Genomic DNA, 24,062 nt, shown 5'->3' with positions numbered 1-24,062 from the left:
ATTCCACATATGAGTGAAGTCATACGGTATTTGTCTTTCTTGGACTTAATTTCACTTAGCATAATACTCTCTAGCTCCAACCATGTCGTTGCAAATGGCAAGATTTCATTCTTTTTTATTTGCCCCTTTCTTTAAGGTCCTCCTGAGGGCTTCCCACCCCTAATCTGTAGGTATCTCTGACCGGGAGGGGCCTCACCTGGAGTCCAGGGGTGCCTGAACCCTGGCTAGTTTCTCTGAGCAGGACACGGGGCTCTTCAGAGAAGCCGTCTTTCCACGCATCTGTTGGTTGCTGCACAGAAACAGGCCCACATCAGGAAGGGTGGCTCTGTGGGAGCACCTTTCCCTAGCAGCTTCCCACGCCCAGGCCGGCTCCTCTGCCTGCACCCCAGACGGGCCCTGCTATTCAGGCGGAGGCTGAAGATGTGACCGGTCAGAGGCAGCAGCTCAGGCAGGAGTGCTCTGGTTCCTGACAGAGGGGGCAAGCTCATGCCGCATTTTCTGGAAGCCTGCAGGTCAGTTTATGCCCAGACCGGAAGGAAAATCAGCCTACCTTAGTGGGGCACACCTGGCCCACCCTTGAGAAAGCACAGTGGGAAGGACTCTAAGACTTGCTCACGGCTGACAGTAGAAGTTCCTGAGGTGCCTGGGTGGCATTCCCATAAGCCATCGGGATCTGAGGAAGGATGCTGAGCACAGGAGGCCGAAGCAGAGCTGAGGAACTGGTGCAGTGATGGTGTGTGTTGGGGGGGGGGGCTCCAGTCAGCCCACAGGTAACCATGGGCTGGGAGGGGAGGAGCGGCCCCGCACCAGGAGGTGGCCTGGTGGCCTTCGGACAGTCAGGGCACCTTGGCCCTGAGAGCCAAGCCGTCTCAAAAATGTCGCAGAGAGGGAGCCCTGGAGGGAGGAGCCGCCATCTCCCTGGGCAGGTGGGGCTCCCCAGTGACTTTTGAGTTCATGCCTCCCCTAAACAGCTCCAAAGCATAGGGTCCCCCCTTCCTGCCCCTCCAGGAGACAGGCTAGGAATCAATAAAACCTGAGCAGCCCGACTCACCCCCAAAAGAGTGGGCCCAGAAGCTGACGGGAAGAGAGGGTGGCCAAGAAGCAGGGCCAAGGCAGGGCGCTGCAGTGGTCGCAAACAGGCCACAAGGTCCTGGGCAGGTAAGGAGCTGGAACCTGAGGCCTGCAAATACCAGCCCGCAGTCCCTCTCAGCTCTCACTGGGGCGAGTCAAAGTTCTCTTCTTCAAGAACGGAGTTGCCCACTCAGCTGAGATCTGCCAAGATCAGAGATGATTTAGTCTGACCCCCCCACCATGCTGTGTACACAGTGGGAAACAGACCAGGCAAGGGACCGGCTGGACCCAGTATCACGCAGTGAAGAGCCAGGCGACCTCACCCCACAAAGTCAGCCCATCCACAGCCCTGTGGCCTGGTGACCTCTGTCCTTGCCCTTGTGGAGCATTTTGGTGCACATATCAACATGGTTCCTGAATCTTGCAAAGCAACAAGTTTTGCTAGTGATTTGACCCTTTTGACCCCCAAAGGTAATTTCTAGATTTATTTGGTTCCATCATTTCACATTTCAAGAGGGTTTTCCCTCCCCCTCTTGATTTTTATTCTGCTCATTATAGAAAATATGAAAAAGATAAAACCTATACATATGATGATCAAAATAGCCCAGAAGGAAAAAAATTCTTCAAGAATCACCCAAAGAAAAGGTTTATGCATAAATATAGAATTTATGGGAGTGGAATTATGCATTATAATACGTAGGTCTTACTTTTGTTGCTTAACATGATCTCATGAGGAATTCCCCGTGTCCCTGTCCATGGCTGAGACAGACTCTCAGAAGTGTGATTCGTGGGTGGAGAATGCATATTTCTCAGGCTCTTTAGACCCACTCCAAACTGCTTCCAGATGCTCTGCTGGTGACCACGAGCATCAGCGCTACGTGAGGGCGCCCGTTTCTCAAAACCGAGGTCTTACCCTGGCTATTCAAATTTGGTACGTGAAAACATGCTATTTTCATTTCTATTTCTGCTTATGGAGGGGTTGAATGAGTTTTCCCATGTAGGCATATGAACCCCTGGAACTTCCACCTGTGAATTGTCTATGAGGATCTCCACGTTTGTCTTACTGATTTGTATTAAATGCTTTTTCAAGAACATTAATCCTTAGTTTATCATGTTTATAAACATCTCCCCCAGTGTGTCATTTGCCTTTAGTTTTGCCTGTGGTTTTGTTCCATTTTTGTGTGGTAGATTCCTTCCACGTCTTCCATCTCTTGGTTCCCCACTTGGCTTGCATGCTTTGGTTGGAGAGGCCCCCAATGCAGAGCGTGCACAAGTCAAACCACTGAGCTTGGACCCTGCAGCCTGTGAGCTTTCCTGGGCCACCAGGAAAGAGAAGGGTGTGGGGCCTGCTCGAAGGAACACACTCTTAACCTGGAGGACCAGGGATAGAGTGAGACCTCCAAGCAGGACCTTGGCCATGGTCTCAGCGGCAGGGAGCCTGTCACTCAGGCACTGGAAAGGGTGATTGGAGGTGTCAGGGCCGTAGGAGCTCAGAGAGCAGACAGAGCGAGAGTCACAGAAGGGCTCCCAGAGAAAAGGAAGCCGAACCTTACCGGCTGGGTAGGACTATCGCCCTGCATAGGTTCCCATAATCTAACTTTGCGTTCATCATCATGCCTGTGCGGGGATCCTAGACCGAACTCATCCTTAGGTCCGGCGTGACTTTCTCCAGGAGAGGGGAGCCTGCCCTCCACCCTCCCCCGGCCTAGTGAGGAGCCCCCGGGGCAGACACTCACAGCACCCCAATCCCTGCCTCCCTCTGGGCACTTGTCACACCGGGTCGGTGCCTAAACTGCTCACCTCCGGGGGCTCCAGCATGGCAGGGACCCCGCCTCCTCCCTCACCAAAGGCCCTGAGCTGGGGGCAGAGCCCGCATGCAGCAGGCACACGGGACCCGTTTGAGGAATGACCCTGTGGGGACAGGAAGCGAGGCTGGAGGAGGGACAGACCGTGAGAAAAACAAAAGAAGGCTCTGCACATTCCCCACAGCATCTCCAGGAAGACTAGAACGGGGGGTAAAACACAGTGACTGGGAGCAAATGGCTTTCAAATATCCCTAAACTTAAAAGCAACCCGTTTACGCATGATGAACAGGATGGTTACAAGCCATTCCGACCTGTCCATCTGTGAAGGCCAGTCCCTCCTGGCCGGCCTCCTAATGTTCCTGATACAGAGACCCCGCCTGGGGCCCCAAGGTACTGCTTTCAAAATGATCAAGTCAGACTTTCCACCAGTCTTCTCCCCTACAGTGTTGAGATGAGTACAAATAAAGACACGGGAGCCAAGTCGGACGCACAGGTAGGCCTGGGGCAGAGTGGTCACCACAGAACCAGTCAGGAGGGGAGCAGGAAGCTGGAGAATGGGGGGGCCAGCCTGGGCCCCCCCCTACCGTGCTGGCGGCCTCTGCATTCCCACACAGACCTCCTCAAGCCAGCTGCTCTGTGCGTTGTGAACGACAGCCCCGGCCCATCCAGTCCCACCCACCTCCACACTGTGGGGTAAGATCAGAAGTCCTCAAATCTGTGTCTGTTTTTTCAATCAAAGCCCCCCACCCCAAAATATCATTATTGTAATCAAGGGGAGGCCCAATACTTTGGACATTAGAGAAGGTAGAAAAGGTTGGGGAAGGCCCCGATGGGGCCCTTTCACCCTGCTGAGCCTGGTCCCAGGGCAGGATGCCTCTCCAGAGGACGCAGCAGGAACTTGACCCGCCCGTAAGCCTGCCTTCATTCCCTCCACAAATATTGAGCTTATCGTGCCATGAGCCCAGCGTGGGGCCTGCCTCTCAGGGCAGCTGAAAGGGCAGGGATGGGCAGCTAGCAGATCCGGGGAGATGTCAGGAGAGGAGCCAGGCCAGTCAAGAAAGGGGAGCCACAGAGAGAGTAGGGGAGGAAGAGAGAGACAACCAGGAGGGCATCCAGAGGTGCCAGAGTCGAGCTGCGTCCTGCAAACTCCAGGCTTCACAGGACACCTGCCATGTACACTCCACTCTCGATGTTTCCCAGGCTCAAAATACTCCCACTAGGCGGGCACTCCCAAATCTAAATCTCTAACCTGACACCCCCTCTCTTCCTGAGCTTCAGCCCGCCATCAGGATGCATCCAGCAAGGCGCACTCGGTGTCATCCCCCCAGATCTGCTTCCTTCCGAGCACCCAACATCCCTGAAAGGTTCCTCCTGCCACAGCGGCCCCAGCCAGAATCCGTAGCTCTCTCCTCCCCACCCCCACGACCAATCGATCCCCAAGGCCCCAAGAGCCCTACCACCGCTTAACCCACGACCCCATCCACCTTCTCCACTCCTGCTGCGCGGGCCAGCCGCATCACCACCGTCGTTTCCGCAGATGCAGGCGACAAGCTTGCTCACATGCCTGGCCCTCTCCGCACCTTGCACAGCCAACAGAGCCACCTGGGGCCCAGAGCCGATCCCGCTGCTCTGCTGCTGGTGTTCCTTCTTGAGTTCCCTCTCGCCACCTCTGCAGGCCTTCCTGAGCATCCTGCTTCCCTTCCCAGGCTCCCCCACAAGGCTCCCCTGAGCCCCAGCTTCCTTGCTGCAGTCGCCCTCCCCAGGGGCTCGTCCTCCGCACCGTCCTCCGCACCTGGAATTCCTCTCCACGCACATCCACCTGGGGAATTCCGCTCATCTTTAGAGCCCCAGTTCAAATGTCACCTCCTCTGTGAAGCCTTCCCTGGTTTCCCCCCTGCAGCGCTGGTCAGTCCCTCTTCTGCGGTCCCTCGTCCCCTCCGTCATGCTGTCGCCCCAGCACTTACCACACCAGACTGTGCTTGTCTGTCTACACATCCGTCTGCCCCCAGTCGACTCTGAGCTCCAGCAGGGGTGTGTCTCATCCATCCCTGTATCCCCAGCACACAGCAGGCACCCAGTGTTTGCTACCGCGAAGGAAGGAGACAGAGAAAGAGAGATGGTGACACTCCCAGAGCGGGGAGGGCAGGACAAAGCCAGGCAGCAGGAGGGAACGGCATGGAGGACGGAGCCCATGGGGCCCCTGCAGGCAGATGGAGCAGGCGTCAGCACCAGCCCAGCACTGCCAGGCACCCAGTCCATCCTGGCTGACTGACCAAACGGGGAGCTCAAGTGGGAGGCAGAAGACATAAGAAAAAGGAGGAAGTGGCTCAGACGGGATGGGATGGATGTGGTATTTGGGGCCCTCCTGCCTTCCCTGCACTGTCCACTGAAGGGCATGCCCCTGGGCTGTCCTGTGCCCAGGCAACACTCCTCCAGCTTACCCAGCCCCCTTGTCTACACTCAACCCTTCATAGCCCCAGGGCAAACCCCACCCCCCCACCCCCCGCCGGGCTCCTCCAAGCCATACCCCCAGCCACGCTGAAGCAGAAAGCCAGGCCTAGCAGCCTGAGCCAGCCAGGCCTCCAGGGTCGCAGGCAGGTCCCCTGGGGCAACTTGGGGGCCTCCCAAGTTGACTTCTCCTGGGCATTCGAGATACTAGAGCATCCTGGGGGGCCTGCCAGCCCTTCTCAAGACCAGGCCCAGCGACAGTTTCTCCCCTTCGGCAGCCAGCTAGGACCCTGGGCCCCGGGGACCTCCAAGTAGAGCCCTCTTCCAAACAAAAAAACCACACCTTAGCACCACGTCCCTGAAAGCACAAAACTCACAGGCCACCAAGGTGGCCCACCTCCACCTCAGCACACAGCGCACCACCTCCTTCACGGAGGAGAGAGACCGTCCCGTCAACTCTTATGTGCAGCCTGCTGGCTACACGTGAGCATCACATGGAGAGCTTCTCCAAAAAGCAAACCAAAAAATGATGCCTGAGCCCTGTCTCACACCAATTAAATCAGAGCCTCTCGGGGGAGCCGCTAGGTAACTATATATTTTCAACTTCTTAGTAAAGAATAATTTGCATACAGAAAAGCACACATAAAATAAGTGTACAATTCAGTGCATCTCACAAATAGAACACACGTGGAAACCAGCCCCCAGAAAACCCCCACCCTGCTCCTTCCAGTCTCATCCCCTCCCCCGAAACCCACAAGGATGACCGTCACCCGGGCTTCCACGACACACGTGGTTTCTGCCTCTCCGGGCTTTCTGTGAATGGAATCGTACCACACATACTCTTTTATGTGGCTTCCTTTACTCAGCAATGCATTTGGGGGATCCGTCCACGGTGTTGTGTGTAGCTGTAAACTGTGCATTTCCACTAGTGTTTAGTATCCCATTACACGGACATACTGCAGCTGATTTATTCATTTGACTCTAGATGGGCATCTGGGCAGTTTTCCAGTTTTTGCCTGTTGCGAAGGTGTGGTCAAGAACATTCCAGTACCTGTCGTGTGGACACAAGTATTCATTTCTATGGGTAAACACTTAGGATTGGAATTGGTGGGTCAGATGTTCAGTTTCAGGCTTTTCAAGGCTCTCAGGTGATTTGAAACATGCAACCAGTGTAAAGAAACCACTGGATGAATCTCACCCCCACGTCTCTCCCTCCTTTGGGGCTCAGAGGGAGAAGCATACCTCCCCTGGAATCCAGGTGGAATCCCCGCCCCCCCCCGGGCTCTGAATCTAGGGCCCTGCCCCTCTATAGTTCCAGGAACACCCTCGGCAAGACAGGAACCACATTGTTCATAGAGATTTCCTTCATCTGTTCAGGTCACAGAGCACATTTACTAGGTCACGCCAGGGAAGCAGGGGCAGCTTTCTGTGCAGCAGAGGTTGGCTCTGTGTCCTTCCTGAGAGCCTCCCTACGTCCCTCCCAGGGCCACAGTCCTGACACATAGCCCAGACACCGGCTGACAAGACCTCTGCCAAAGGGAAACTGGCATAATGTTGATAAAGTCAGGCTGATCATCAGTACTCTAAAACCTGAAGAGAAAAAGCGATCTTCTTTTGCAAAAATAATCCTAGTATTTCTTACACAGAAACTGCACCTCACTTTATTTTCGAAGCTGATGTTCCTTATCTAGGACAACTGCTTTGCTGTTTCTGCTGCCCAGAAAAGGGGAGAAAAGCCCACAGCTGAAGTCCATCCTGAGTGTATGGAGGTGGGGCTCGGTGCGTTGGGGGCCACACGCTGGGTGCCCCCCATCCAGCTGTCAGGCTCAGCAGCCCCGGCAAAGGGCTCAGCAGGGGCAGGTGCTCAGCGCAGCTATGAACCCTACATCCCAGGAGGTCTGAGAACACCCGAGCCAGGGATGTGCTTAGCTCCCTCTGACGACCTGGGGCAGCTTGAAATGAATGGGAAGGTGGAAGGCCAGGTGCCCTGCTTCCCAAGACGTCACAGTCTGGACCAAATGACCCTGGCCACCACTGGCAGAACCACAGGTGCTTCAGACCCGCATAGGGCCATCTGCAAGCTGACCAGCAGCCTCTCTGGAGGGAGAGATGATCTTAGCCCATCCGACTCCATTTCTAATGGATCTTCCCCAGAGCCTACGAGACGGGAGGTGCCCAGCCAGAGGCAGTGAGCAGGCAGGATGGACGTATGCTGCAGGGACACTGGAGCGGAACCTCCGGGTGCCCCCGGAGCTGGGTCTAGAACAAGTGAAGAGAGAGCAGAGAGCAGAGAGAGAAGCAGCAGGGCATGGGCCAAGGCCCCAGGCTGGGAGAGAGCAGAGGGTCTGCCCCGCTTGCAGCCCATTCACTTTCCCGGCACTTGCAGCCGGACCAGAAGCCCCACAACCAGGGCACACCTGAGACGTCATTTCAGCCACTCACATGGGGCAGGTGGTTCTGCTGGCATTTCACAGGGGCAGAAGGGAGGCCCAGCTGGCTCCAGGGACGTGCCCACACTCAGTCGTTGGCAGGGCCAGGACCCCGTGGAGGTCTGACACCCAGGCCTGGGTTCCACCACACCCCCAACAGGCCTTCGGGGTCAGGAGGCGGAAGGACTCGGAAGGTTCAAACCAAGTCAAGCCCTATTAGCGGAGGGAGCCCCTGGGGAGAAGGGAGGGGACAGGTGTGGCTCAGGACCTCCAGCCCTGAGGCCCGCTCTGGTGTCCGGTCATACAGATGAAGAGGCAGCCCAGACAGGTGATGCACGAGCTCCCGACCACACAAGCAGGGAGGAGTGGAGCTGAATTCAAACATCGGTCTGGCCGAAATCCTGCACTCTGTCCCCTTCAGCACGCCGCCCAGAGGGCTCCGCGCCTGGTGTTCTGCCCTCTCCCGTAGTGCTTCCAGTAGACGGGGCTTGGGGGAGACCAAAGGAGGTCTCTTGGGCTGAGACAGCCATGCAGGGGCCTGTCTGAGAGGTGGGGTTCCCTAGATCAGACCCCTTCCTATTCCCCACCCCCACCAAGCCTTTATCTTCTCTGCTCCAAGAACCAAACAAACTGGGAGAGCTAGTTGTTCAGGAGGAGAGGTGAGCTGGCTAGGCCTCTGGGGGTGGCTGCATCCAGCCTGAACAAGGACCCCTTTGACCTCTGCTGCCAACAAGAACACCTACCTACAGGGATCTCAGAGGCCCCTGGGCCTTCTACCCAACGGGAGCCGGGAGGGCCAAGAGCAAGGCTGGCCCCATCTCCCACTCTTGGCAACCAAGACGCTGCCCACTGCCCAGGCCTCTCTGTGGAGCCCAGAGCTGGTCAGCCAAGCCCTTAGCTGCTTGGTTGACTGGCCCCACCCCGGTTAAAGGACCCCAATTGCCCTCTTCCCTGCTCTAGGGCCTCCCACACACCCCCGCCATCCAGATCTGGGCTCTTGGGGTACACTAGAAAGGCCCAGGTCCTCACAGGGATGGAATTCAGGATCAAAGTGCTCAGGCTGACTTCTCTCAGGCATTTGGGAGCGTTGCTAGTGAGCTGTCCTCCCGGCTCTGCTGGGTCCTGCTTAGCTCCTGCCCAAGGTGGAGACCTTCTTGCTCTTATCCCCCAACACCTCCGCTCCCCGAAGCCTGGCAAGCCTGTAGCTCTGGGGAGAGCAGACCCCTGCTGAGATATCCTCATTGCTGTACCGCCCATTTAAGTGGCTGTCTCCCCACTAGACCCACTAGACCGTCTTCCTTATTCATCTCTCACCCCGGGGCTGCACACAGCTTCAGGCATGCAGTAAGTGCTCAATAACTGTGTACTGAATAAACAAACACTCTCTGCTGAGAAGCTCCTCTGTGTAGTTTGTTCCACCGCACTGGGACTCAAGACACAAACACAAGACCTGGAGAGAGCAAGTCACTCAAGTTTGCTTTTCTCTGCCCTTGACCTCCTTCTGTGTGGTCCCCAGTCACCTTCCTCAGGGTCTGCTCCCCTATAAAATGGGGGGAAATCCCCTCTCTGACCTGCAGATCTTCAGGGCTACTGGGGGGGGGGGTCTGAGAGGTCATGGCCTAGCCCTGGGGCCGATGGGGGGGTTCTCACAGCCTCGCCCCCCACCCCCCACGCCTGCCAGCAACACTGAAAACTCTACATCCCATCATGCCCCTTGAGGGATACCTAGAAGTGCAACCGCCCATGGGAAGCAGAGACTGAGGCCCCGCCAGGCCCCACACGGCACCCACAGAGCTCCTGCATGACTGACTCTTCCCCTGGGACTACAGCCAGCAAGCCTCTGCCGGGAAGGCCCTCTCTGCACCTGGGCCCCACCCAGGGACTGCCCCCCACCCCGGCCCGCCGCGGGGGCCCAGGAGGCACTCCCACAGCTCAGCCCCCGCACGCTCAGCATCTCACCCCCCCTCCCCCAGAGGTCCGAGGCCAGCAGTTGCCACCCCTTCCCGGCCAGAGCTCAGAGGCCCGCAGAGTGAGAACAGTCCCCAGGGAGGCAGACGGACAAAGAGCTGAAACATGGAAGCTCTGCTGCCGTGCACGGCCAGGATTTCTCGCGAAGCCCAGGCCACACCGAGGAGCAGGCGGTTGGTCCTGCGGAGAGTGACCTGCCTGTTGCTGGCCTCATCCCGCATTGCCACTGCTGTGGAAGCATCTGTTTAAGCTGGCACCCCTGGACCTGGTCACAGACCACTTTTTCTTGGCCGGCCACTTCGGGCCTGGCCATTTCCAGACAAGAAGCTGGTCATTCAGGTCGAAAAACAGACTTGCATTCATTAAGAAACAGAGCACTCCTGTGCTCCTGGGGGCTACTCTCTGCCCAGCCTGCTGAGGGAGGGCCCACAGGCCGCCCCCCACCCCCGCCCAAGGCTACCAGGAGGCGTGGCTACTCTCGGGACAAGCCCGCTCTGTCCATCCACGGATACCATCCAACGCACCCCAATTCCAACCATCCCCTAACACCCACCTCAGAATCACTCTGACTTTGTGGGCCCTCCAGGCTCTTCTCAGGGCACGGGGCTGGTTGGAAGGAGTCTAGGGTCCTGAAAGAGGCTGGGGGTGGGGGCCAGAAGACAGAGAGGCAGGCGTGGAAGTACCTGTCACTGCTAAGGGGGCTTGGAGAAGCCACTCCCTCTCTCTGGGCCTCAGTTACTCTCAGCGAAGGGGCAAGAAAGCCTCAGCCCAGGAAGGAAAGCAAGTGTTGTCTGAGGAAGAAACAAAGCAGAGCTAGGAACTGGGTGAACTGCAAATGGCCACTGACCCTCCTGTGGTCAGAAGAACCCCCTACCCCAGGAGAGGCTAGCAGGGTCACAGTCCTCAAAGGGCTGCCAGCCTCCCTGCCTCCCTCCTACAAACACCAGCTGAACGTCCGCAGTTCGCTCAGCTCCGTGTAAGTGCTGTGTGTACTAAGAGGGATAAGGCAAGCTACTATCCCCAAAATGCCTGGTGGGAGAGGCAGACATGAAACAAATATTTATATAAATCAATACATAATTATAACTATGTCATCTATGCTACGAAAGAAGAGCCCAGCATCCTAGTTGGACCTCTATCAGGGAGTCCTGACTCAGCCGTGGAAAGCAGAGAAGCTTTCCCTAAGTAGTGGCATTTTGAGCTGATAGCCAATGGGTGCTAATCAAATGGGGGAGGGTATTTGGAGGGAGTTAGAGAGGGGTCATTGTAGAGGGTTTATGATGGATGTGCAAAGGCCCTGAGGCCAGAGGTGTGTAGCATGTATGAGGAACATAAACAGAGCCTTTGTGTCTAGAGGGTAGAAGTAGTGAAGTGGGGAGCAACGAGGCTGGAGGGGTTGGCAGGGCTAGATCATGCAGGGCCCTGTGCACCCCAGTAAGGGTTTCTTTCATTTTCTTAAAAGCAGTGGGGAATCAATAAGGGGATTTAAACAGGGAAATACACTATCAACTTTGTATCTTTTTTTTCTTTTAAAGATTTTATTTATTTATTTGACAGAGACAGACAGCGAGAGAGGGAACACAAGCAGGGGGAGTGGGAGAGGGAGAAGCAGGCTTCCCGCCGAGCAGGGAGCCCGATGCGGGGCTCGATCCCAGGACCCTGGGATCATGACCCCGAGCCGAAGGCAGACACCTAACGACTGAGCCACCCAGGCACCCCTATCAACTTTGTATCTTAAAGAGATCGCTCTGATACATGGATTTGCTTGAAAGTAATCCAAAGGAGGTGGGGAAAGGGGGAGTAGAGGTAAGTATTGATGAAATACGGACAATCTTCTGTTGATGATTATTATAGCTGGGTGATGGATACATGGGTATCCACTCTACAACTCTCTCCTTTTTTGTATATGTTTAAAATTTTTCCATGGAGACAGATGAGGTAGGAGACTGTATTCCAATGGAGAGATGATGTCTCACACTTGGTGGCAGTGGTGTTGGAAGGCCAGGGATGGATTCAGGATATATATTTCCAAATAAAATCAACCTGACTTGATGATCCATTGGACGTGGGGTCTAAGGGCAAAAATGTCAAATATGACTCTAGATTTCTGGCTTAAGCAAGTAGGATACTGCTCTGTTTTACTGAGATGAAACAGGGAAAAATATATTGGAAAAAGAGCATATTTGAAGGAAACAATCAAGAGTTCAGTCTTGAAGTTGTGTGAGAAACATTTAAGTGGAGATGTCAAGCTATATAGAAGTAAGGAGCTCAGAAGAAAGGTCCAGGCCAAAGGGATAAATTTCTGAGTTACTGGCCCACGAATGAGTACAGGAGCTAGGAAAGTGGATACATAAAGAAGAGAAGCTATCAACAAGAGCGCCAAAACCAATTCAATGGGAGAAAGATTAGTCTTTTCAACAAATGGTGCTGGGACTCGATATTCACAAGCAAAAGATTTAAGTTGGACCCCTATCTCACACCATATATAAAAATAAGCTCAAAAATGTCAGAGCTAACACCACAAAACTTTTAGAAGAAAACAGTTGTAAATCTTTGTGACCTTTGATTAGGCAATCGTCTCTTAAGATATGATACCGAGGGGCGCCTGGGTGACTCAGTCGTTAAGCGTCTGCCTTCGGCTCAGGTCATGATCCCAGGGTCCTGGGATTGAGCCCCACATCAGGCTCCCTGCTCAGTGGGAAGTTTGCTTCTCCCTCTCCCACTCCCCCTGCTTGTGTTCCCTCTCTCATTGTCTCTCTCCCTGTCAAATAAATAAAATCTAAAAAAAAAAAAAAGATATGATACTGAAAGCACAGGAAACAAAAGAAAAGATAAACTGAGCCTTATCAAAATTGGAAACTTTTGTGCTAATGATTCATCAAGAAAGTGAAGACAACCCACAGAATGGGAGAAAATATTTGCAAATCATATATCTGATAAGAGACTAATATCCAGAATATATAAAGAACTCCACCTTGAAAATATTATACTAAGTGAAATAAGCCAGTCCCAAAGGATAAATACTGTATCATTCCACTTATATGAAGTATCTAGAGTATCAAATTCAAAGAAACAGAAAGTGGAATGGTGGATGCCAGGGGCTGGAGGGAGGAGAAGGTGGAGAGGTATTTCGTGGGTATTTCAGTTTTGCAAGATGAAAAAGTTCTGGAGACGGTTTGCACAACAATATGAATATGCTTAACAATATCGAACTGTACAAATGCACTTAGAAATGGTTAAGATGATAAATTTTATGTTATGTGTTTTTCTTAACCACAATTAAAATAATTTTTTTAAAAAGAACTCTTTAAAAAAAAAAAAGATTATTTAGGGGCACCTGGGTGGCTCAGTCAGTTAAGCATCTGCCTTCGGCTCAGGTTATGATCCCAGGGTCCTGGGATCAAGTTCCCCATCCAGCTCCCTGTTCAGTGAAGATGTATTTATTTATTTGAGAGAGAGAGAGCACACACACTTGCAGGAGGTGGGGAGAGGGGCACAGAGAGAGGGAGAGAGAAACCTAAGCAGACTCCATGCTGAGGGTGGAGTCGACCCAGGGCTCCATCTCACAACTCAATCTCATGACCCTGAGATCACAACCAGAGTCAAAACCAAGAGTGCACCATCCAGGCGCCCCCTAAAAAGAAATCTTTTCTTTTCCTTTTTTTTTTTTTTAAGATTTCATTTATTTATTTGACAGAGAGACACAGCGAGAGAGGGAACACAAGCAGGGGGAGTGGGAGAGGGAGAAGCAGGCTTCCCGCAGAGCAGGGAGCCCGATGTGGGGCTCGATCACAGAACCCTGGGATCATGACCTGAGCTGAAGGCAGACGCTTAACGACTGAGCCACCCAGGTGCCCCCCTAAAAAGAACTCTTAAAATTGAACGATAAAGTCAAGTAATCCAACTAAAACTGGGCAAATGTTTGACTAAACATTCTTCCAAAGGTGATGTCAAATGACCAATAAGTACATGAAGAGATGCTCAACATCATTAGCCATCAAGGAAATACAAATCAAAACCACAATTAGATACCACTTCATACCCACTAGGGGACCATAATCAATATTAGGTGTTGGTGAGGATGCAGAGAAACTGAGCCCTCATGTATTGCTGGTGGGAATGTCAAATGGTACAACTGCTTTGGAAAACAGTTTGGTGGTTCCTCAAACAGTTAAACATAGAGTTACTATAGGACCCAGCAGTTGCACTCCTAGGTGTACACCCCGAGAGAACTAAAAACATGTGCATACAAAGTCTCGTACAAGAATACTCATAGCATTATGATAATTAACTCCCCAAAATGGAAACAGCCCAAATACCCATCAACTGATGAGCAGATAAACTGTGGTACATCCACACAATGGAATATTACTGAGCCATGAAAAGGAGTGAAGTATTGTTACAAGCTACAATATGAAAGAACCGTAAAAACATTATGCTAAGTGAAAGACGCCAGTTATGAAAGACCACATACTGTATGATTCCACGTACAGGAAATGTCGAGAACTGGCAAATCCATGGAGACAGAAAGTAGATTAGTGGTTGCCAAGGTGCTGGGGAAAGGGGAAATGGGAAGTGACTAATGTGCGCAGGGTTTCTTTTTGGGGTGATGAAACCGTTCTGGAATTAGCCGGTGGGGAGAGCTGCGCAACTTGGTGAATACATTAAAAGCCACTGAACCGTATACTTTAAAAGGGTGAATCTTATGGCATATGGATTATATCTCAAGGAGGCGGAGAGGGAGGAGAGAAATCTGGGATCCAAAGAAGCACAACACTTAAACATTGTGTGCAGGAGAGAGTCCCCCTGAGGAGCCTAGGAGAGAGAGAGCTAAGAGCTAGAAAGAAACCTAGGGGTAGGGGTTGTCATGGAAGCCCAAGGAATGTGTCAGAAGGAGGAATGGGAATCAGTGGTTGCTGAGAGGCAGGTAGGAGGAAGACTGAAGGCTGTCGCTTCATCAGCAACGACAAGGTGGGTCACTTCGGCAATCTCGGTGGGGTAGTGGGGGTATGAATCCAGACTCCGGTGCTAAAGGCCCGCTCGTCCTTCCTCCCTCCCAGGCTGGTGACCGCATCCCAGGGACGGACCGTGAGGACAGGTCTCTGAGTACGAGTGAGGATGCTGCTGAGCGCAAGTCAGGGGCCAGCCCGGCGCCACGCCAGCCTCGAATGCTGCTGCCTTGCTCCCAGTGAAAGCCGGCGGAGATGCTGGAGGACGGGAGAAGGTCCCCTGCGGGAGGGGGCTGCCCGCGCCCGCAGCCTCACTGCCGGGTCCGCCCCGCCCCGGCGTCCTCACCTGCCGCTCCTCCAGCCCCGGCGCGCGTCTGCCGCAGCCCGCGAGGCACCGGTCCGTTTGGGGCGCCTGCCTCCAAGGCGCTGGGAAGCCCGGGGCCACCCGGCGCCAGAGGGCGGCCACACCCGGAATTCCAGCCCGGCGCTGAGCTCAGCTCCCCGAGGCGGCGGCCGGGCGCCAGCGATCCCGCCCGGCCGGCCGGCCCAGCCTCCGAGGGGGCTGATGCGCCCTGAAGCGTTGGGAGCAAAAGCTGGTGCGGACGGGGGGTGCTGCCCGCAGTGCAGGAGCCCCGCCGCGCCTCCGGGCCTCTCCGGAAAGGGACCCGGGGCCCCACCCGAGGTCCCCCTTCGGATCGGTGTCCCGCACCAAACCTGGTAGCTGGCCCGGATTTAGGACGGCCCAAAGCTGGACAACTGGGCTCCCCCAAGCTGTGCTGCGGCGAAGGGTTCAGATTCCTGAGCCGTGACCTAGTCTTATGGGGCCTGCTGGGTCCTGGGACCTCTTCCTCCAGGGAGAACTCCAGATGGCCGAACTGGTGGAAACCCCCGGAATGCCTGCTCTCGCCCCTATTATTCAACAATGTTCTGGAGGTTCTAGCCATTGCACAGAAGCAAGAAAAAGAAAGAAAAGGTTTAGACACTAAGAAGAGAGAAATTCTAGGGCGCCTGGGTGGCTCAGTTGGTTAAGCGACTGCCTTCGGCTCAGGTCATGATCCTGGGGTCCCTGGATCGAGTCCCGCATCGGGCTCCCTGCTCGGCAGGGAGTCTGCTTCTCCCTCTGACCCTCCCCCCTCTCATGTGCTTGCTCTCTCTCATTCTCTCTCTCAAATAAATAAATAAAATCTTTAAAAAAAAAAAAAAAAGAAGAGAGAAATTCTAATATTTATTTATTTATTCATTTATTTATTTATTTTTAAGTAAGCTCTACGTCCAAAGTGGGGCTTGAACTCACGACCCCGAGAAGAGTAGCATGCTCCATCGACTCAGCCAGCCAGGCGCTCCCCCAAAAAGAGAGAATTTTTATTTGAAAGATGGTAAGATAAACTATCTAGAGAACACAACTAACTGAAAACAAACAAAAGAAAATGGCCCAGACACTCTTATATTTCGGCAGTAAGCTAGGCAGAGCTGTGGTGGGGATAGACACATAGTGAGTTCTTATGGAGTTTATTATTCTAGAGGTTATAAGATCAACATAAAAGTCAATAGGTTCTCTGTAGACCCACAGTAAAATATATATATTATATATATAATTATACAATATATATAAATATATAAAAGTCATAAAATATATTTGGGAAAATGGTTCTATTCACATGGAAACAACACATATAAAATACCCAAGAATAAACTTTTAAAATGTCGAAAGTCCATGAGAAGAAAACCATAAACCTTTTTTAAAAGACATAAAAGACTTGAATAAATGTTCTTGAGTGGGAAGATTCAAAGTTTTAAAGGAGTGAATTTATCTCAAATTTAATGCAAGGGCTTGCCTTACCAGATGTCAGAACAAACTACAAAGCTAGAGCAATCAAAATACCATGGTATTTATAGGAAACAAACTGAGGGTTGCTGGAGGGGAAGTGGGTGGGGGGATGGGGTAACTGGGTGATGGACATTAAGGAGGGCACGTGATGTAATGAACACTGGGTGTTCTATGCAACTGATGAATCACTGAACTCTACCTCTGAAACTAATAATGCACTATATGTTAATTAATTGAATTTAAATAAAATAAAATTTAATTAAAAAAAACCAAAATACCATGGTATTTACTGGCTTAAGAAAGATGAACAGATCCTAACAGGAGTCCAGAACATGATCTATGGCTATCTGAGAATTTAGTATATGATAAAGAACCCAGAACACATAAAATATTTAATTGCATAAAAATTAAAAACTTTGTACATTTAAACAAAGAATTGATATTTTTAAACATATAATGAACTTATCCAAGTAAGCAAAAGGAAGTAAACGATCTAATAGAAAAGCGAGCAAAGAATATTGAAGAGGCAAGTCACAAAAGAATATTTCTCATAACTATATTATTGTTAAGCACTAAAAAATTTATAGTGCTCAGTACCATCACCGATTTATTACAAATCTACAGATCCTTTGATCCAACAACTCCATCTCACAGAACTTGGCATAAGGAAATAAATGGACAAGTAGGCAAAAATTTATATTCATATGGTTAACAATTATGGTGAAAAGTGGAAATACCTAAATAATATTTTATCAATATCATCTATGCAATTGACTAAAAGAGTGGAATATAGCTGCATGGGCTCATAGAGAAAAAGGCCTAAAATGTGTTGTTTAGTGAAAGTAGGTACAGATTAGTAAGGAAAATATAATTAATCCATTTATAAAATTTAACCTTCTATACCTAAGGGTATATATCAAACAACAGTGATTATATCTTGTGTGAGAATTATAGGGTGAATTTCACTCTTTTTTTTAAAGATTTTCTTAATTTATCTGACAGAGAGAGAGCACACACAAGCAGGGGGAGGGGCGGAGAGAGAGGGAGAAACAGTCTCCCTGCTGAGCAGGGAACCCAGTGTGGGGATGGATCCCAGGAGCCCTGGATCATGACCTGAACCCAAAGGCAGACACTTAACTGACTGAGCCACCCAGGTGCCCCTGATTTTTACTCTCTTTAATTTCTCTTTTATTTAAACTTATTAAAACAGGCATGTAATACTTTCAAAATCAGCAAAAAACAATAAAGATTGCTTTTAATATTTAAAGTAAAAGGAAGAAATGATATCTTCTTTTTTACTTATTAAATGTCAAAGGCTCAAAAGCTTAATAATATCTACTGTTGATCAACATGTTGATGAATGGGCAGTCTCACCCACTACTGTGTGATAAGGCAGTGTGAGAAAACGTACATATACTTCATATGTAGATACCTGCCAGGCCCATAAATTCCAACTCTAACAATTTATTCTTAGAAAATAACTGGACACAAATTTAAATGTATAAGAATGTTCACTGAACTGTAATTAGAAGAAAAAAAGAATAAGCCAGGAACAAATTGTGGTTTATTCATGGAGGAAAGGCTATGTAACAAAATGATATTTATCGGGGCACTTGGGTGGCTCAGTCGTTAAGTGTCTGCCTTGGACTCAGGTCATGATCCCAGGGTCCTGGGATCGAGTCCTGCATCGGGCTCCTTGCTCAGAGGGGAGCCTGCTTCTCCCTCTGCCTGCTACTCCCCCTGCTTCTGCACATGCTCTCTCTCTCTCTGACAAATAAATAAAATCTGAAAGAAAGAAAGAAAGAAAGAAAGAAAGAAAGAAAGAAAGAAAGAAAGAAAGAAAGAGAAAGAAAGCAAAAGAAAGAAAGAAAGAAAGAAAGAAAGAAAAAGAAAGAAAGAAAGAAAGAAAAAGAAAGAAGAAAGAAAGAAAGAAAGAAAGAAAGAAAGAAAGAAAGAAAGAAAGAAAGAAAGAAAGAAAGAAAGAAAACCTCATTCAGTGTTACCCACATCAAGGAACTTGGTATAAGGAAATAAATAGTCCAGTGGGTGGAAAAAAAAAGGTAAACCTGCAATCAGGCACGAGGAATTTAAAAATGTGTACCTACATGTGAATATCATCCATCAGGTGTGTCATGCAGAAAGTTCTGTTAGTTCTTTCCAACACCTAAATGGTCCTCATTCTAACTAGTCACCAAGGAACAAACCTTTGTCATCCTGTTCCTTCCTTGATAAAACCAGATCTCCACTGTTGCTGCTATACCTCAGTGACCAAATAGCTGAAGAAAAGACATTTCTTTATAGAAAGATTCAAGCTAAGGGCGCCTGGGTGGCTCAGTCGGTTGAGCAAGCGACTCTTGATCTCAGAGTTGTGAGTTCAAGCCCCATGCTGGGTCTAGAGATTAGTTAAAAATTGCAAGGAAGAAAAAAGAAGAAGAAGAAATGGAAGGGGAACCTAAAGATTACAAAAGATTATAGAGACATAAATATAGAGATTCAGTATGTTAACCAATTGCATAAACCTCATTCAGATTGCTATTAAACTAAACAAATGGTACAAAGACGGGTATGAGACAATGGGGGAACTTTAAATGCTAACTCATTGATGATTTTAAGGAGTTACTGTTATTTTTTAGGTGTGGTAACAGTATTGTAGTTATATTTTTTTTAAAGGCTTGATCTTTTATAGATACACACGGAAATAGTTGTGAATAAAATAATATCTTAGATTTGCTTCAAAATAATTCAGGAGTGAGAGAGGAGGGAGGTATATACGAAACAAGGTTGGCCCATAACTTGGTAATTACTGAAGCTGGGTGATGGGCACATCCTGCTTATTATACTATTCTCTCTTTTTATATATGTTTGAATTTTTCTGCAATAAAAGGATTTAACAATGAAAAACACAAGCATTTTTCAACTTGTTTGGTAGTCAAGGAAGCCCAGTATGAATATCAATTCTGAGGTAATGTCACTGGGTTGTTTCATTTTGTTTTTAACTTTAAAAAAAAAAAAAAAAGTTGTTTTTTTTTTATTGGGCACCTGGGTGGCTCAGTCGGTTAAGTATCTGCCTTCAGCCCAGGTTGTTATACCGGGGTCCTGGGATCGAGTCCTGCATCGGGCTCCTTGCTCAGCAGGGAAGCCTTCTTCTCCCTCTCCCTCCGCCCCTGCTTGTGCTCTGTCTGTCAAATAAATAAATAAAATCTTAAAAAAAAAAGATTTATTTATTTGAGAGAGAGAGCTCGTGCATGGGCAGGGGGAGGGGCAGAGGGAGTGAGAGAGGAAAAGCCGACGCCTGCTGACCAGGGAGCCCAACATGGGGCTCCATCTCAGGATCCTGTGATCATGACCTGAGCCGAAAGCAAGAGTCAGATGCTTCACCAACTGAGCCACCCAGGCGCCCCTGTGGCTGGGTTGTTTTACAATGACATTTCTGGATAGTCCTTCAAAATTCAAAAATTATTTTTAAATAGCACTTTGTGTGGCCCGGGTGAGTATGGGCAAGTTTTGAGTAATCCAGTTAATGTTAACACATATTAGAAACATTTGAAGTTTTTTCTACAGAAGAGAGAACAAAAATCCTTGTAACTGGTCACAGTTGTTTGCTCAGGCATACCACCCATGCTGCTCTGACCCTGAGTCAGAGAACAAGAGGGTTGCCAATGGAATGAAATGCCAGTACAATTTTGACAAGTACTTAATATACCATTGATGTGCCTGTTAGGAGGAAACGGAATTCGTGTTCGATTTAAACTAATTCTTTTTTTTTTTAAGATTTATTTATTTATTTGAGAGAGAGCACGAGAGAGTGGGGATGGGGTGGGGCAGAGGGAGAGGGAGAGAGAGAGACTTAAGCAGACTCTGCGCTGAGTGTGCCGTGGGGCTCCATCCCATGACCCTGAGCTCATGACCTGAGCCGAAACCCAGAGTCAGATGCTTCACCGACTGCACCACCCAGGTGCCGCTGATTTAAACTAATCCTTTATGTGCTTCTTATTATAGATTAAAATAGAAATAGTGGGCTCAGTCAGTAGAGCATGCGACTCTTGATCTCAGGGTTGTAAGTTCGGGCCCCACGCTGGGTGTAGAGATTACTCAGAAAGAAAAAGAAAAAAGAAAGAAATAGTACCAACCAGGGGCGCCTGGGTGGCTCAGTTGGTTGAGCGACTGCCTTCGGCTCAGGTCATGATCCTGGAGTCCCGGGATCGAGTCCCGCATCGGGCTCCCTGCTCGGCAGGGAGTCTGCTTCTCCCTCTGACCCTCCCCCCTCTCATGCTCTCTCTATCTCATTCTCTCTCTCAAATAAATAAATAAAATCTTTAAAAAAAAAAGAAAGAGTACCAGCCAGAAACACGTCTGTTTAAAAAAACTCACCATGTGATTTTCTAGTGGATATTAAACATCAGCTGAGGAAACATGCGGTTAGAACTAGGACTTGAAGAGTGGTTCAACCTCCACGGGTTATTAAAATTCCAGTCCTAAATTAGGACCAAGCATTTCTAAACCAGTAAAAATGTGTAGCTGTAGCAGGGAGAAGGGAGGAACCAGCTTACCCTATAGAGGCTTACATTCTTCGGAAAAAACCTTCCTTCTGGAATCTGTGCGATAGGAGGCAGGTACTCCTTGGGGTGGGGGGCAGTTACTTCTTATCACACAGGGGCCTCTGCTCTCCCCTCCTCCTTCCTTTCCTACATGAGTAAACTTCATCAAAGGGTGATTCATCAAAGCTGCAAAGTTTGGTGACAACAGACAGTGACAGATTTGTGCCCTGCAGCCCAGGTGAATAGCCGCACGGTGGCCCAGACCAATTTCATGCCAAACTTACACTTGGCACCAGAGGCAGCTGCAGAAATGTAGGGGCCTATTTTCATTTTTCAGAAAAGGAGAAAGCAAGTTATTTTCTGGTGTCCAAACTCACACACTGGACACTGTACCAAGTGGAATGCTGTACCGTTTTCCGTTTCATGGGCCTGTGTTTGTGTTTATGAAGTAAGTTCTCTGCCCACCGTGGGGCTTGAACTCATGACCCTGAGATCAAGAGTCACATGCTCCACCAACTGAGCCAAGCCAGTCCTTGATTTCATGGACTTTCTATAGGGAGTCATAGCAAAGAAGAAATTATGTGAAGAAATAAAACACCTCCAGAAATTGAGGGGAAATTGAGGCAAATTAGCAGAATCACTGAATGACATCATAGAGAAGGCCCTTGGGAGCCTACAATCCAATCTCCTTGCCTTATGATAATGGCAAAGTAGACCCAGAGAGGGGACCTGACTTTTCCCAAGTCTCAGCAAAACAGGAACAGCGTGAGGCTTAGAACTCACTTCCGATTCCCAGAGCAAAGCTCTTCAGGCTGGTCCAATAAATACGGTATGTGGCATTGTTGGGGGGGGGGGCTGGTGGCCAAAACCACAGCTTAACCAGGTTAAGGACTGGGCGGAGCCACCTAAGCAGGCACTTGAAAGAGCTTCCGAGAGGCTGACTGGCATAAACCCACCCGAGTACTGCTGACCTCAACCTCAGGGGGCCATCTTAGGTGGATGAATTGCACACAGGCCTTTCTGGTCTGCATCAAGGCTTTTGAGGACTCACCTAAGTTCAGAAATTTGAAAGCAACCTGTAACGTCAAGGCATGGATCGGGCTGGGCTGTCCCCTCTAGGCTAATTCCGAAATTTCTCCCTAAGGCAAGTCAGGAAGAACTTCGACTTGGTCCCAGCTGAAACTCTCGCGGAAGCTGGATGGCAGCCTCCACCAGCTTCGCCCTCCAGACCTGTACGTTTGCCCCAGGGATGCTCACTGCTTACCTGGCCCTGTCAAACTGTAACCTCAAACCTGAGAGTGTCTGTCAGCATGGGCTGGACTCTGGCCAGCATCATCAGAGGACTGTGGAGGGGGTATCCAGGCCCCCTCACTACAGGACGGGAGGGACACCCTCTACGCCACCTCTCCCTGCACCCCATAAATCTTTGAGAGGCGCTGGACTTTGGAGCCAGCTAGAGATGTACATGGGGCGAAGACATCACAGATTGTCAGGGCACTCTGTCTTATTCCCTAGGAGCTTGACCCCTGCAAGGATGGGGGCACCCTTAAACAGCCATGAGGAGTGGGGAGACAAGCAAAGCCAATAAGGGCAAATGACAACTGGGTAGAGACCCACCAGCCTCTGAAACAGGGCAGAGGGAGCCCCTAAGGATTCAGCCAGTTCCATAAACCTGTGTAGAGTGGGCACAGGACTCACACATTCACCCTACCTTCCCCCAGTGCTAGCTGGCCAGGGGAGCCAGGCTGCCCTCCAGAGCTCAGACTGTGGGGCTTGGGACCTGGGCAAGGGCAGGAACTTGCTACAGCTTCACTCACTTCCTCTGTCTGCCCTAAATAATCCCGCCCACAGCACCCAAGACCTCAAGGAGCGAGGCCACAGTTCTTGGTGTCACCTGGAACGCCACCTCCAGCCTGCCCAGCCTCCTTGCCCCTTGCCCAGCTGCAAGAACTTTCCTTCCTCCCAAAGCGACTTCGGATCATGTCTCCCGGCTGAGAGACCGGCCCCAGCGCGCCCGATCGGGACGGGCCTGGCGCACGGGCGCGGCTGGGTCGTGCCGGGACAGCTCCACGCTGCCTCCTGGGCCGCCGCGGGCCACTACAACTGCAGTCCCGGCTGGGCGAGGAGAGAGGCTGACCCCTCCGAGAGCCAGCAGGGAAGCGCCAGACTTGGGGTGCGGGGCAGTCAGGACGAGGGAATCGGTTTGGCTGGTGAATGAACGAATGAGTGAATGAATGAGTGAATGAATGAATGAATGAATGAATGAATGAGTACACGGATGAATGAATAGGAGGGTGCCCATCCTGATGCCGCCCGGACTTCTCTCATCCCCCAGGTACGGGGCGCCGACAGCCGGGCCATCTGCCCCCTCGCCAACACCTCGCAGCCCCCGGAGGCGCCCGGGCCCGCGCTGCGCAGCTCTGGAGCGGAGCCCAAATGCCGGTGGCCGGGAATTGCCTGCCCCGCGGCCAGAATGTGCCTAGGCGCAGGGGCGCCCCGCGGCCGCCTCGTCCGGCCAGGCAGCGCCCCTCGCGGCAGCCCCCGGGCCCCCCGCCCGTCCCCCAGCCCAGCCCGCGGGCCTCAGCCCCTTACCTGCCCGCCTCGGCCGCCTCGCCCCGGCTCAGAGCGGTCATCGCGGCGCCTCCAGCGAGCGCTGGGGACCGCGCGGCCAGACCGCGCGCCCGTCGGCCCGCCCCCGCCCCGGGCCCGCCCCCGCCCGCCCATTGGCTGCTCGCGCGGGACGGGCCCCGCCCATTGGCCGTTCCTCCTCCAGGTCCTTGCTGGAGCTCTGCGCAGATTCTACCACTCCTACTTCCAGACCAGCAAGTCCGGGTGGCCCGGGCCTGGGTCTGCACCTCCTGCCCCTCCCAGCGCAGGGCTTGGGTCCCCTCCAGGTTCTTCCTCCTCAGCCCTCCCTCTGCAGCAACGGTTCCCGTCCTCCTCTAAACTCTCCTGGCTCTGAGCTCCAGGGTAGGTTTCAACTTCTCCCCACACCAGAGAGGTAACATGAGTTAGAGAGCACAGAT

At 51.2% G+C, this 24,062-nt stretch overlaps 1 protein-coding gene across 10 annotated transcripts in view; it reads right to left on the bottom strand.

The window, feature by feature from the left end:
- GRAMD2A (GRAM domain containing 2A) overlaps positions 1–23,726 on the bottom strand; it is a 33,985-nt gene extending 10,259 nt beyond the window's left edge. For 2 of the 10 annotated variants that reach the window (XM_064570209.1, XM_064570214.1), the window contains exons 1-4: positions 23,629–23,726; positions 1,052–1,272; positions 551–686; positions 197–289 (exon numbers count right to left, since the gene is read on the bottom strand). In XM_064570209.1, coding sequence (XP_064426279.1) covers positions 197–279 — 83 coding nt within the window. In that variant the 5' untranslated portion in view covers positions 280–289; positions 551–686; positions 1,052–1,272; positions 23,629–23,726. Of the gene's footprint in view, positions 1–196; positions 290–550; positions 687–1,051; positions 1,273–15,016; positions 15,846–23,628 lie in introns of those variants that run through there. The other 8 variants (XM_064570208.1, XM_064570215.1, XM_064570207.1 and 5 more) reach the window with 6 other exon arrangements.
- Positions 23,727–24,062: the final 336 nt, after the last annotated feature.

This window comes from Mirounga angustirostris, unplaced genomic scaffold (genome assembly GCF_029215605.1).
Source record: "Mirounga angustirostris isolate CCGP_5_RB_7025 unplaced genomic scaffold, mMirAng1.0.hap1 SCAF_9, whole genome shotgun sequence".
Classification (NCBI taxonomy): domain Eukaryota; kingdom Metazoa; phylum Chordata; class Mammalia; order Carnivora; family Phocidae; genus Mirounga; species Mirounga angustirostris.
Note: the sequence above shows the minus strand (reverse complement) of the source record. Positions and strands in the feature narration are given on the sequence as shown.